A 13,605-nucleotide genomic window follows, 5' to 3' on the forward strand; every position below is an offset into this window, starting at 1 on the left:
TCCCACGAGCTTCACTTGGCTCCCATTCTTATGGTTGTTTAGTGAGATGTAAAAACTTTTTGAAAAAAATCTTCCAGGTGTTATATCGGCTCTGGATTATTTAAATACTTGATTGTATTTAAACTAGCTCCACCTTAACTTAGTCTTCTTGTCTATTTGTGTTGCACATTATTATAAATGCAAGCTGCTTTAGGGGTCCTTTCTGGGGACCAAAAGGCAACAGATACTACATTTCATAAACAAATAAAATGTTCCCACAGTACCAAAAGTTAAGTATTATTATTTTTAACTGGTAATGGGGGTGGGAGGAGAGAACTTAAGGGGAATCCGTCCTGTCGTAGGTGGGAGAAACCTAGCCTAACAGACAGATATGAGGGAGTTTTGCACACGTCATCATGCTGATGACATTCTGGTAAACTGGGTTGGACCTGGCCACACAAAGTTCATCAACAGCGCACGGTGAGGCTTTACCCTTTATCTGTTCTCTTTTTGCAGCAAAACAGGAAAAGGGAGGGAGTATCTGTGAACCCACAACTCTGTTTGTAACTAGTACTGCTTTCACTCCCCAGGCCAGGAGTCCTCGTTTTAGTCTCACATCCACCGACTCTGCCTGAAGGTGGGGATGAAGCTAACCTAAACATGAGCATGAAAGAGGCTCCACACATGTTGATAGTGATCAATTACTATTTGGACCTAAGTTCTTATGGATGTGCACTGCAATGGGGAGTGGGGACTAATATGGCGCTGGTGCTGTGTCCTTCTGCTAGTTCAGTTAAGAATACAGTTATCCATTAGCTCTATTCACACACACACACAAAAAAACCTTTGCATGTGCACAGAGGCAGAATGGGACTGTGACTGCTGATTCCACCTATGGTGCTGTGTGTCCTGCCGACTCTGACTCTTGACTTTCATGCCTAAGGCTTCTGGATCCCAAGGGCAGGTTCAATCACAATACTAATTAGGGGGAGGAAAGGGAATTCCTGACTCAATTCAGTAGGGGTCTACTCTCACTCCACTGAACATGGTGTCTTGGGTTGCCTGGGCAGGAGTAATTTCCTTCTTCAGGCCTTCATGTTCAATGCAATAAGATTGGGAGGGCGGGGCCACCACATGATGAATGAGGTTACAGCCAGGAAGTGCAGCCCTCCTGCATTTGCTGACACATGAAGGACCATTGAAGATAGGGGTAAAAAATATACACAGGCAGGGGAAAGAAGATGAAGAAATTGTGCTCTTATTAATCAAACAATTTAGGGGTAGCTTCTGATATAAGCAGAAGAAAGAGTGCATGTAGTGCATCACATTGCTCAACGCAGAGTTTGCGGCTTAGGGAAGATTTGATTACCTTCTCACAGGCAAGGGGAAAATCAGAATGTCTAACCATGCTTTATCTAGGCTGGAGGGTATGAATACACTGTGGGGGCCACATAAGTGCCGATTTCTGACCATCATCTGCACAAGAGGTGATTGGTGCACAGATAGTGCTACCAGAGCACTGGTTATCTATTCAGTGGGGTGAGAGTATGTATATACACTGTACTGGAATAAGTCCAGTATTCCCTTTCCTTCCCCTAATTAGTATAGTGATAGCCCCTGGGCTACAGAAATATGGGTCAGTGGCTCATTCAAAAATAGCAGCAGCATCAGTTGGTTAGCCTACTTTAGCTCCACAAATTTCACAAATGCCCTTGGGAAAACAGCAACCACAAAGCATGCATTAGGAAACGGGGGGGGGGGGTATTTTTAAGGGTATTTTTAAATTTCTTTTTTTGTGTCTGAAATTTTGCAAGATTCCCATGTAATTTTATTAAAGGGCAAGGTATAGATATCTTAAATAAATAAAAATAAATAAATGTTAAATAAATAAAGGAATGCACGTTGCCACAGGATATTGAGGGGGCTCATCCCCCTCCTTGAAAATTGGGGGGAGGGCAAGGGCCCTCGCCTCCCACCAGCTAGTGCCCCTGTTAGGGAGTTACTGTTGCTCTTAGTGATTTTTTTTTTTTTTGTATCTTTATTATAATTTATGTGGAAACTGTTCAGTTTGGTTGTGCACTTTTTGATGTTTTATTTATTGTTTCTGACTACTTTTGCTGTGTTTTGAACTTTTTCATGTTGTAAGCCAGCTTAAGCACAGTTTCAGCTGTGGAAAGGTGGCATACAATTAAATGATTGTGTATGTATATTTGGCAGTTTATACCACACAGAGCTACAGTTCCCAGCACCCTTAACAAACTACAGGCCCCAATATTCTTTGAGGTAAACCATGTGCTTTTAATGTGCTTTCATTGAATGGTATATATTCAGCCACTGCACAGCTTGTGATGGTCCTATAACCACCACCACCACCTGCAGTGTGGAGTGGTGCAAGCGGACAAGGGAGAAGCATGGAATGAGGATGTGGGTGCATTTAGAACATATGGATTTGCTGCATTCAAGGTTGCTACCTTGACACACCTTTGGTCACAGTTTGCCTGTAGCCTGCTATCATATCACAGTTATAATCATAACATGTTATGATGCTATGTGATCATGATACAAGCAAGAAGCAAGGTGGGAGACTCAGTTTGTGACAGCAAGCACCTATGGAAGCCAACAAGACTCAACAGTGGAGCATCTCCAGTTATCCTGGGCATCACTGCAAAAATTTACCTTTTCGGGAAAATAGTGACCCTCCAGAAGATCCCATCTTCTGTGACCACTGGCCATGCTGGCTGGGGCTGAGTAGAGGCTGGCCCATTAGAGCAAATGGTCCCACCATCTCTCAGCCCCACCTGACTGCCTTCTTACTTACAACCCAATCCACTGACTGTCAGCTTCCTGCTCCTTAATCTTAGTATTGCCCCTAGTAGTACTTAGCAGGGATGAGGACGGGGACACAACTAGCTTCATGACTAGGATTCATGACTGATCCTGCCTCTGCCTACTGTTGGCCTCCTTGCCTTTTGCCCTAGTAGTCCCAATGGATACCAGGGACCACTGCTGGGGCTGATGGAGGCTGGGAGTCCAAGAACATCTGGTGGGCCACAGAGCTTCCACATCTGCTTTATTCAATTCTTATAGCAGTGGCAAACTATATCAAGTGAGGCCTATTTGAGACCCTCATGAAATCAGATTACTGTAGTAGAGAATACAATCGTACCTTGGAAATCAAATGGAATCCATTCCAGAAGTCCGTTTGACTTCCAAAACGTTCAAAAACCAAATCGCGGCCTCTGATTGGCTGCAGGAAGCTCCTGCAGCCAGTCATAAGCCGTGGAAGCCCTGTTGGACATTCAGGTTCCAAAAGAACGTTCGCAAACCAGAACAATCACTTCTGGGTTTGCGGCGTTCGGGAGCCAAAACATCTGAGTTTCAGAGCGTTCGGGATCCAAGGTACCACAGCAATGTTGTTGTTGTTGTTGTTGTTGCTGCTGCTGCTAATTGCATTTATAGCCCACCTTTCCTCCAAGGAATGCAAAATAGCATACATAGTTCTCCCCCTTCCCATTTTATCCTCCCAACAACCCCGTGAGGTAAGTTAGCATGGGAGATAGCAATTAGTCCAAGGTCACCCAGTGAGTTTCATGGTCAAATGGGGATTTGAACCCTGGTCTCCCAGGTCCTAGCCCAGGACTCTGACTATGACAACACACTGGCTCTCAATGTTTTCTCAATGTTTGATCACATAAATGGGGTGATAGTATTTGGCCTACTGTGTCAAGGATCTAGCAACTGAATGCTGCCCCAGCCTTTGCCAGAGATTTTACAGCATGGTAGTTTCCTTTCCCTTTGGGCACAACTGATACAGCACAGAAGGCTGGCTGCTCCCTGAGGCAAAGTGAGCACAGACCCTTTTGTTGCCGCTCCTCATCCTTCTGGCCCATACATGCTATATGTGGGGGCAGGGGAGAAGATGCACACAAAGAATCGACCAAAAATAAAGGAAGCGTCTAGGCATTGTTGCAAAGGAAACCGGGCACAACAGGACTCCCCTCCCCTCCCCATTTTATAATGCCTGGTCACCAGCTTAGAGTGGTTTCTGGTAGATGCCAGAGTCCCATTTACCGGCTGCTCCTGAACTTCAGCTGCTAGATTTGGCTTGTGTGTGTCAGCTGGCGTGAAATCAGCCCGCAGGGCTCAGTGTTGGCCTGGAAGGGGCAGGTGCCGCCAGAACAAAGGCTGCAGCACTACAGGAGGCCTTGCTATGGTCCTGTAAAGAGAACTCAGATGGTGGAGTGGGAGCTGGGAGAGTAAAGTTCAAAGAGAGTATGGTTCCTCTATTGCCCTGAAAGGGGCAGTACAATCTCTAGGGAGATGGTAAAGGAGGGAGGGCACCACAGAGGCAATACAAAGCTGGAAAAGGGATTTTTATATCAGGATACATTTCTAGTGCTCCCTCACCAGCATATGCATTGCTCCTCCTTGGCCAGTTCCTCTTTCCAAAACTTTAGTCTCTTACCCACAAAATCTAAAATCATAATATCTGCAATAAAGCTGAGAAAATATTGGCAGCTTTTTTGCTCTAACTCTGAGACATGCACTTCTCATGCTGATGAAGTCTGTTCCAGAGAGGGCGATTAGGCTCTGTTTTTTTCCTCCATTTCTAATAACAGAGGGGCAAAAGAGCTCACAAACTGAAATTGATGCTTGGATATTTTTTCTGCAGATAAATGAAGATGAAGGTTGAAGCTGTAATAGCAATTTTATTGATATCAAGCCCTGGGTGATGTGTTGCTTTTTTGTTTTGTTTTTGTTGCTAGGAAATAAATATGTAAAAATAATATACAAGCTGCGTTCATGAGGTCTGTGGTAGAGTGGGATAGGCTATAACAATTTCTTCTGTTTATATACCAAAAGAGATGAGAGTGTACGTATTGCCAAAACAAGAGTAGTATTAAGCCTTTGCTTCCTCGTAGCAGCAAAAACCTTCTATAGCTTAGCTAATGAGATCCAAGAATAACTATTGCCCATTAGGAATCGTCTGACTGGTTTTAAATTAGTCCCAATTAATATATCATCAAGGCACTGTTGCCACTTTCCTGAGTGTTTGAAGGCCAGAATCCCATTGGGCTGATGGATCACATGGGTAGTATCCATGCCAACATCCCTCCTCACAGAGATAGGCTGCCAAAAGATAAATAACTACTTACGTTCCATTTCAACAAATTTGTGCGTGGCTTTAAAGAAAGTGGATAGGGCGCTCTTAAAGAGAAAACATTACCACCTCAAATCTGAAGCTCCATCTGCACTATACATTCAAAGTAATGTATCACATTGAACAGTCACAACCAGCCCTCAAAGAATCCCAGGAAGTGTAGTTTGTTAAGGGTGCTGAGAGTTGATAGGGGGCCCCTATTCCCCTCACTGAGCTATGGTTCTCAGAGCTCCCTGAGAAGATGGATTGGTTGTTTAACCATTCTGCAGCCTGCCCACAATCACACAAACAATCCCATGTCTTTTATATATTCATCACTGGAGATGCGTATCTTTAGAACCAGCCTAATCTGAAGGGAATCGGAACTGTTCAGCTGACTAACAACAGGATGTCCTAGGAAAGGTATTCCGCCCCTTCATGTAAATTAATCTAGGTCTCTAGGATTGACAGGCATTGTGAGGAGGAGGGAGAAATGCCACTCACCTGAAAGGCCTCACAGGCCTGATCCACACTCAGTGTGTCCTTGATGAATTCAACACATAGCTGGAACAAAAGAGGTTGAGAATCAGACTGTGCAAGACAGAATCTTGAACACGCCTGTAGCACTAGCAACAACCCAACACTTTCCTGAGATCTACAGCATTTTTGGAGCTACAGCCTCTCCAATTTGGAACAGGAGACCTACGGTACATTGCTGCTTTGAAATCTATTCTCTGAACTTTGTCTCTGTTCCAGTTTGACCTTCAATGAGTTTTTCTAGGCAATGGCACTGTGAACTGAGGGCTGCTCCACATATTGCTGCAGAGAAAACAGACCCCATATAGCACCTTCTTTCTCAGTCCCACAAAACCCAGTGCATGGCCACACCCAAATTGCCTTCTCTAGCCACTACAGATAAATGCTTATAGCGCCTGTGCAATCTAAGGGACATCCCATGCCCCAGGGAGGGAACTGAGAGCCAGCATGGTGTTATTGTTAAAGTGTTGGAAATGTAAGAATAATAAATAAACAAACCTTTCCCCTTACCCTTCTATTTGAAAAAGAATGGATTAGTAAGAGCAGTACACAGTTTCTCTTCAACCAGCCACATTTTGCATTAGGTGGAGCTTAATGAAAGAGGAGAGCGCAAAATATGGTCTGAAGCTCAACATCAAAAAAACAAAGACCATGGCCACTGCTCCCATCACCTCCTGGCAAATAGAAGGGGAAGAAATGGAGTCAGTGAGAGATTTTACTTTCTTGGGCTCCATGATCACTGCAGATGGTGACAGCAGCCACGAAATTAAAAGATGCCTGCTTCTTGGGAGAAAAGCAATGACAAACCTAGACAGCATCTTAAAAAGTAGAGACATCACCTTGCCAACAAAGGTCTGTATAGTAAAAGCTATGGTTTTCCCAGTAGTGATGTATGGAAGTGAAAGCTGGACCATAAAGAAGGCTGATCGCCGAAGAATTGATGCTTTTGAATTATGGTGCTGGAGGAGACTCTTGAGAGTCCCATGGACTGCCAGAAGATCAAACCTATCCATTCTGAAGGAAATCAGCCCTGAGTGCTCACTGGAAGTACAGATCCTGAAGCTGAGGCTCCAATACTTTGGCCACCTCATGAGAAGAGAAGACTCCCTGGAAAAGACCCTGATGTTGGGAAAGATGTAGGGCACAAGGAGAAGGGGACGACAGAGGACGAGATGGTTGGATAATGTTCTCGAAGCTACCAGCATGAGTTTGACCAAACTGCGGGAGGCAGTGGCAGACAGAAGTGCCTGGAGTGCTCTGGTCCATTGGGTCACGAAAAGTTGGACACGACTAAATGACTAAACAACAACAACAACAATGAGCAGCCTTGGAGGCAGGTTTTGGCAGGTGGAGCTGGGTGGGAGGGTGATAGTTCTAGCCCCTTTGGTTTATAAGAAAATTTAGTAGGCTTTCTGAACCATGGAAATAAGGGCTGCTAGAAAGCAAAGTTTATACCATTTTGTGCTTCTTGCTACCTTGGGAATTGACTTCTCTGCATTTGTATAGTCAGAGAGATTTTCAAGTTAAGCTTCATCACTCCCATTGTGGAGTCTGAGCAGCAGCCTGACCCGCACTTCAACCTTGGCAGCTGCTGTAGCAACACTGAGAGACTGTCTAGAATTTTGCAAGGCAATCATAAGCTGGACGTTCAGGTGAAGTATACCAAGAAAGTGACAAAAGAGTAATGATTCAAAAGCCAGAAGTGAGATAAAAATAACAGTAATAATAATTAACAGCAGCAGCAGCAGCAGCAGCAGCAGCAGCAATAATAATAATAATAATAATAATAATAATAATAATAATAATAATAATATCCTCATCACAACAACTATAACTATTAATAAGAAATACTGGAGCAGAGATTGCTGGACTGACAAAACCAGTGAAAGCTTTTGAATTTCATTAGTGAACAAAGATTGTAAGATAGGACCATGTGAAGGTCATGCAAAGTGGAGTGATGTCATCCCTGTCTGTGACACAGTCACTCGGCTCAAAATAACCCCTCTGGGCTTGCAACTGAACAGTGATTTTCAAGTGCTAATGGGTCAAATCACACATCATGTATTGCAAATGTCACTTTTGCTTTCTGACCCAGATGCATACTACTCAGTCTCACCTACACACTTACACCAGGGCTACATGAAGTGGAAAAGGACTGCAGACTACATGCATTACAAGAGAGTATGTGCATATTGTTTTTAATTAAAACAACAACACCAACCAAAAATAGCATTCCCTAATAAGGCAGATATTCTGTAGAATTACAAATATCCTCTTGGACAATTTAAAGATTTGAAGATATAAAATTCAGTCTAAAACTAGGCTGGGAAATAAATTAGGTTTTTTTTTTTTATTGGAGAAGCCAGGACATGGGACCTTCTGCATGAAAAAAACATGTGTTTTACCATTCATCTATGGAAGGTGCTGACGTTTTCTGTGGCAGTAACAGGGGATTTACAGGAGAGGATGTGCCACCCCACCCCCCACGTCCTGTCCTCAGAGTTTGTCTGCCAACTACAAAAAGAAAAATGCTCCAAACCTCCCTAGCACTCTTGCAGAGATGATTAACTACAATAACAGGTTATTTCATGAATCTTTACAAGAAGAGCAAAGGAGAGCAGACTTTTAGTATAGTGTCATAATGGCCAAGGGGACTAAGAATTAAAAATGAACCAGCTGGGCATGTTTCAGGATGACCCAGAATTTAGAGCCAAACGAGTCCCAGTGTTGAATAATGAGCCTAGATGCTGCTGGTAATAGAAGAATTAAAGCAAAATTGGCAAATTGGATGGATCCGTACAAAGCTAAGTCACATGGGACGAATTAGTGAGAGAGAGGTTAACAATTAAAAAATGACTGTTAATGGTGGTAAATGGCTAACATAATTACCTCAGTAGTGAATCCATGAAATATAAGTTAAAGTGAATACAAATTTAAGCAGTACCCCATGCACAGACAGTTAAGATCAAATTTTGATGATGGTGGTAGCTGGCTAAATTGTATCCGTACAAATGCTGTCATACTCTGTTCTAAAAACGATCAAACTGGCATTGGGGAAATACAGAAAGTTGGTGCAAGAAAGACCACTTTGCAAAGACAAGTGGATTAAAGGCCAGTTCAGTCTGCTAATAGTGAATTTTGCCACCACCCCTAATCCCAGCTTTTTTTCTGGAGCAAGGCACTGTCTTCCACTCCCACACTTTGTGAGAAACGCAGTTGCTACTTGGCTTTCTACCCCCACTCACACTCTCTGATTTCAAAGCTATAATTAGTTTCCTAGCAATGAGCAGAATGCCAGCAGATTGGGAGCAATAAGTGCAGCGCATGCAGGGTTTTCCCCAAGGACGGAATTGATGAGCGTGATCCTTCCGCGCCTTCGTTATCACTGCCAACTAAACATGACACATAATAGCCAGGAGTGTGGGATCCTCTCTTTTTCAATGACAGTCCCATTCACTGTGGTGCAGAATGAGCCAGAATTAGCTTTTGTTGAATCACATACTTTCATATTCACTATGAAGTACAAATGAAAAAAGCTCTCATTGTCAACTGGTCTTCAACCAAGGAGGCAGGCTGGCTAAACAAATATATTCTCTTGCAAAAGAAATCCTAGAGGGAACTAGGATTTAATGCTGAAAATATTAAAATTGGAGTCAGATGGAACATAATGGAATTGAAATCAGAAATAAGTGACACACATATTTTATAGACAAGGATTTAGGACCAAACTACATCGTTGATTACATGGTAAATTTGCAATGGAGAAGTGACAAGGGAGGGGGTGCTTAACCATTCCTCTTTATTTTGTTTTTCACATCTACTCCCTCCACCAAAAGAGGTTTAAAATGCAACAGAAACATTGAATTCTGGTCCACACACACACACACACCATAAAATGAATGCACTTTTCATCATTTAGCATGACCCTCCTTAAATTGAATAGTTTGTCCTCAGTAGAGCATGAGACTCTTAATCTCAGGGTTGTGGGTTTGAGCCCCACAGAGGGCAAAAGATTCCTGCATTACAGGGGGTTTGACTAGATAGCCCTTGTGTCCCCTTCTAACTCTACAATTCTATGTCTCTGTTTGTCAAGGAACAGTAACATGACAAAGCGGAAGAAGAGCTGTAGAAAATTGGTGGTAGACACTAAATGCTACACAGCAGCTTTTTTTGAACCTTGGATCCCCAAATGGCCAGCAGTAAGGATTTCTGAGAGTTGATCCAACAACATCTATGAAGCTGGGAGTTCAGCAACATTGGACAATGGAAAATGATTTTAAAATTATTAGACAACATTGCCAGAGGTCATGTAAAGAAAACAGGATGTCTTACAATAAGACACATCTGGTTTCTTTTTGAGAATGTGCTTTTGTAGTACAGTGACAAGGAAATGCCATGCATGTCTACTCAGAAGGAAGCTCTCACTAACTGCAATGAGACTTACTCTCAGTTAAGCAGTTCCACTTGGCTCTAGTGAGCACATTGTCAGTAGTACTCAGAATTGCCATGCCAGCTGATCAAGAGCAGCATTCTCTCTAGAGAACCGGAGCTGCCATTTAGTTCAACAGAGCCTAGAAAAGAAAAGAAAAAAAAAACATGCAGACCTTCTAGACATGGGAATAAAAACTTGGATAACCTTGGCTTTCACTGTGCTTACGTTCTCTCCCATTGCTCTAGCTGTGGCTTCTACTTTCATGATTACCTGGAATTATATCCTGATATCCTGATGATCTTCCTACAACCCGACTCCATACGGTCGGTATTTTGTAAGCAAATCAGAATGAATTATCAGTAAAAATCAGGCAGAGTCTAAGGGTGCCCAAACTTTTTTCAAAGCGGGCCAGATTGATGGACTGAACATGCGTGGAGGCCGACCAAAGTTGTTGAGTTTTTTTTAGGGTTAGGATTTTACCCCAGGACATATACTGCCACAGGTACTGGATAAAATCGGACTAGGCCCCCCAAAACAGCCTTCGGACATGCCTGGTCTAATCTAACCACTGTGTTGACTCTGCACAAGCAAATCAGGATGAGTGCAGAATAAAAAAGGTTATCTGAAGGTCACCATAGAGATGAAATAAGGAAGCAGATGCAACTGACATGTTTGAAAGCAGAACAAATAGCCAAGCTTTAATTCCGATGTATGGTTAAGCTTTAATTCCGATGTATGGTTATCATCAGCATAAAATGATCTAATGAGGATGATCTAATGACATTAATAGCTTCCTCTCCAAGTTATAAAACTGTGTTTAGAACTGGAATGGTGGGGGTTTTTTTAAACTGTCTAATTAATGCATTAGAAAAGTTAGAGTAGAAATAAACTCTTCTGGAGAAGAGTTTATTAGAAACTACTGATCACATTCCTCCTTCAGCTTTTTCACACAATTACAAGAGTTATTAGAAGCTGGATACTTGATATTTGATAGGTCTCATGCTTTCTGCCTTTTAGAAACTCTTGAAATCAAATAACTGACTGTACACACACTAGCAGCCAATTCACACATCAAACCTTACTCCTGCTGTTGCCGCTGCCAGGGATGAAACAACCGAAACAAACAAGAAGCAGTAAGTCAAGGACAAACCTTGGTTACCCACTAGCAAGAAAGGGATGGGCTTTCTACTGAAGATGTTTCCTCAGATACATGGGCTCAGGGTATACAGTACAGTATATTGTAGGTCTGTATATACTGTTGGTTGGAATGTGTGAGAGCACCAACAATGGTCACCACAGAGATGTTGCAATGAGGGACACTGTGTAAGGAGAAAGCAAACCACAATACGAATAGGTCTTTAAACAGGGTCGTGACCACTACTGCTCCACTCCAGGAAGCCGTAAGGCAACAGAATTTCCAGTGTATTCCACAACACAGCTTTCCTTCCCATTTAGTTGGTAATCAGCCCTTAAGAAGTCAGTTTTTAATCATATTCTTAACACAGTGGAAATTATGAAAGCATAAATGACAAATGTCTCCACTAAGAGGAAACTGTCATGTCACTATGGCAGCATTGCACAAACTAGCTGTTTTTACGACAAAGAAGTGAAGGACACAGGGAACCTTTTACAACCCCATGTGCTGCATCACCTAACTAAATGAAGAGATGACATTAGCACAGTCTTCCCAAAGCACTTGGTACTTCACACTGGTTTGTTATTTTATGCAGTTGACTGGTCATCATACTAGGCCACTTTATCCCAAATGGTGCGAATGCACCTATCACCTGACTCATAGAGAGAGAGAGAGAGAGAGAGAGAGAGGTATTTATTTATTATTGTCGAATCCCACCTTTCCTCCAAGGAGCTCAAGATGGCAAACACGGTCCTCTTTCTTTCACTCCCATTTTATTCTCTCAGCAGCCCTGTTACGTAGGTCAGAGTAAGAGATGATGACTGGCTGATGGTCAGCCAGTGAACTTCATGGCTGAGTAGGGATTTCAACCTGGGTCTGCTCAGTTCTAATCCATCGCTCTACCCACTGCAGCATATCTAATGGGGAAAGCTTTTCGGCCTGCAAAGGTGAAGACTGGGAGGCAATGCCTTGGAAAGTTAAGGAAACTGACTTGGGGAAAGAGGAGGGACAACACATCAAAACATTGCTCTAACCCAAATTTGCTTTGGGAGGGAGAAGCAGAATACTGTGCAGAATGGCCAAGGATAAATAGGTATCCACAACAGCATGTAAAGCAACTTGATGGTGCATATTTATCCTTCATCCTTGGTAACACTAAGGACAGAGCACTTTGGGCAAAGTGAGGCAGGGAACATGCCCTTCTTTCCTGCCAAACTGGATTGATGCTAAGGGATGAATTCCCTTCCACAGCAACTTGGTAACAGAAATCCCTATCCTCCTTTAGACAGTAGCTGCAGTCTACATAGGTAGTGGGAATTTCTGCCAGCCATAGAAGCTGTCTGTGCCAGACTGGAGGAGGAGCCAACATTTATGGATTTTATAGCTTATTTAAAAATAAAAAAAACCAGCTGCAGGAGCATCTATGCTATGTCATGCCAGTGAAAAGGCAATCTTGTGACATGTGAAACCAGACCAAAGAGCAGCTTTTGACATACAGAGATGGAGGAGGTGGAGAAGGAGGAGGAAGAGAGATGGGAATGGTAAATGCCTCATCCTTCCTGTTTCTTCATAATATCGGCAATGCACAGGCTGCCATGGTTGCATAAGAAAACTGCAGCTGAACGTAGCACCCAAAATAGAACCAGTGCGGCAGAGATTCTGGAGAAATTGGGCATTACTCAAGGCTTGGTTACGGCCTGAAAAAAGCCACTTGCATTTAGATGCTGAGCTTTCTACAGATTCCAGCAAAGGAAGATGAGGAGGCTGGCACTGAAGTTGATTTAATTGTATTTTGGTACACATATTAGCCGTAACAGATCCCAATACAAAGTCCTAGCTTGCATGAAAGTATACAGAGCACTTTGCTATATTCATTCACAGCACTACTGTATGCCCAGAGACTGCTTTGTGCTCATCAGATAGAGTGTGCCCATCGGGGATGCAGTGCAGTGGAGTTGTTAGCATGTTGCATTAGGAGCAGGGAGGCTCAGGTTCAAATGCATTAAGAGTAAGAGCGGTTCAGTGGAGCGGCCTCCCTGGAGAAGTTGTCAACTCTCCTTCCTTGGAGGTTTTTAAGCAGAGGTTGGATGGCCTTCTGTCACTGATGCTTTAGTTGAGCTTCCTGCATTGCAGGGGATTGACAACATGACCCTTGGGGTCCCTTTCAAATCTACAATTCTATGATTCTATGATTATTTCTCAGCCTAACAACAGGGTTGTTGTAAGGATAAAATGGAAACCATGTAAAGAAAAAGGAGAGGATCCCCAAATATAAGTAACAAAAGCCAAAGGAACCCAAGTGAAAATGAGTGATATCAAAAATAATAATACTTAGAACATTAACAGTTGTGCATATGAACATGTGTAGGTGTGTGTACATAG

The 13,605-nt window shown here is 42.9% G+C and overlaps 1 protein-coding gene across 1 annotated transcript in view; it reads right to left on the reverse strand.

Moving 5' to 3' along the window:
• BTBD19 (BTB domain containing 19) overlaps positions 1-13,605 on the reverse strand; it is a 52,014-nt gene that overhangs the window by 11,119 nt on the left and 27,290 nt on the right. The window contains exon 4 of the mRNA XM_081865580.1: positions 5,624-5,683. Coding sequence (XP_081721706.1) covers positions 5,624-5,683 — 60 coding nt within the window. The remainder of the gene's footprint in view (positions 1-5,623; positions 5,684-13,605) is intronic.

This window comes from Podarcis erhardii (assembly GCF_964252035.2).
Source record: "Podarcis erhardii genome assembly, chromosome: 6".
Lineage (NCBI taxonomy): Eukaryota > Metazoa > Chordata > Lepidosauria > Squamata > Lacertidae > Podarcis > Podarcis erhardii.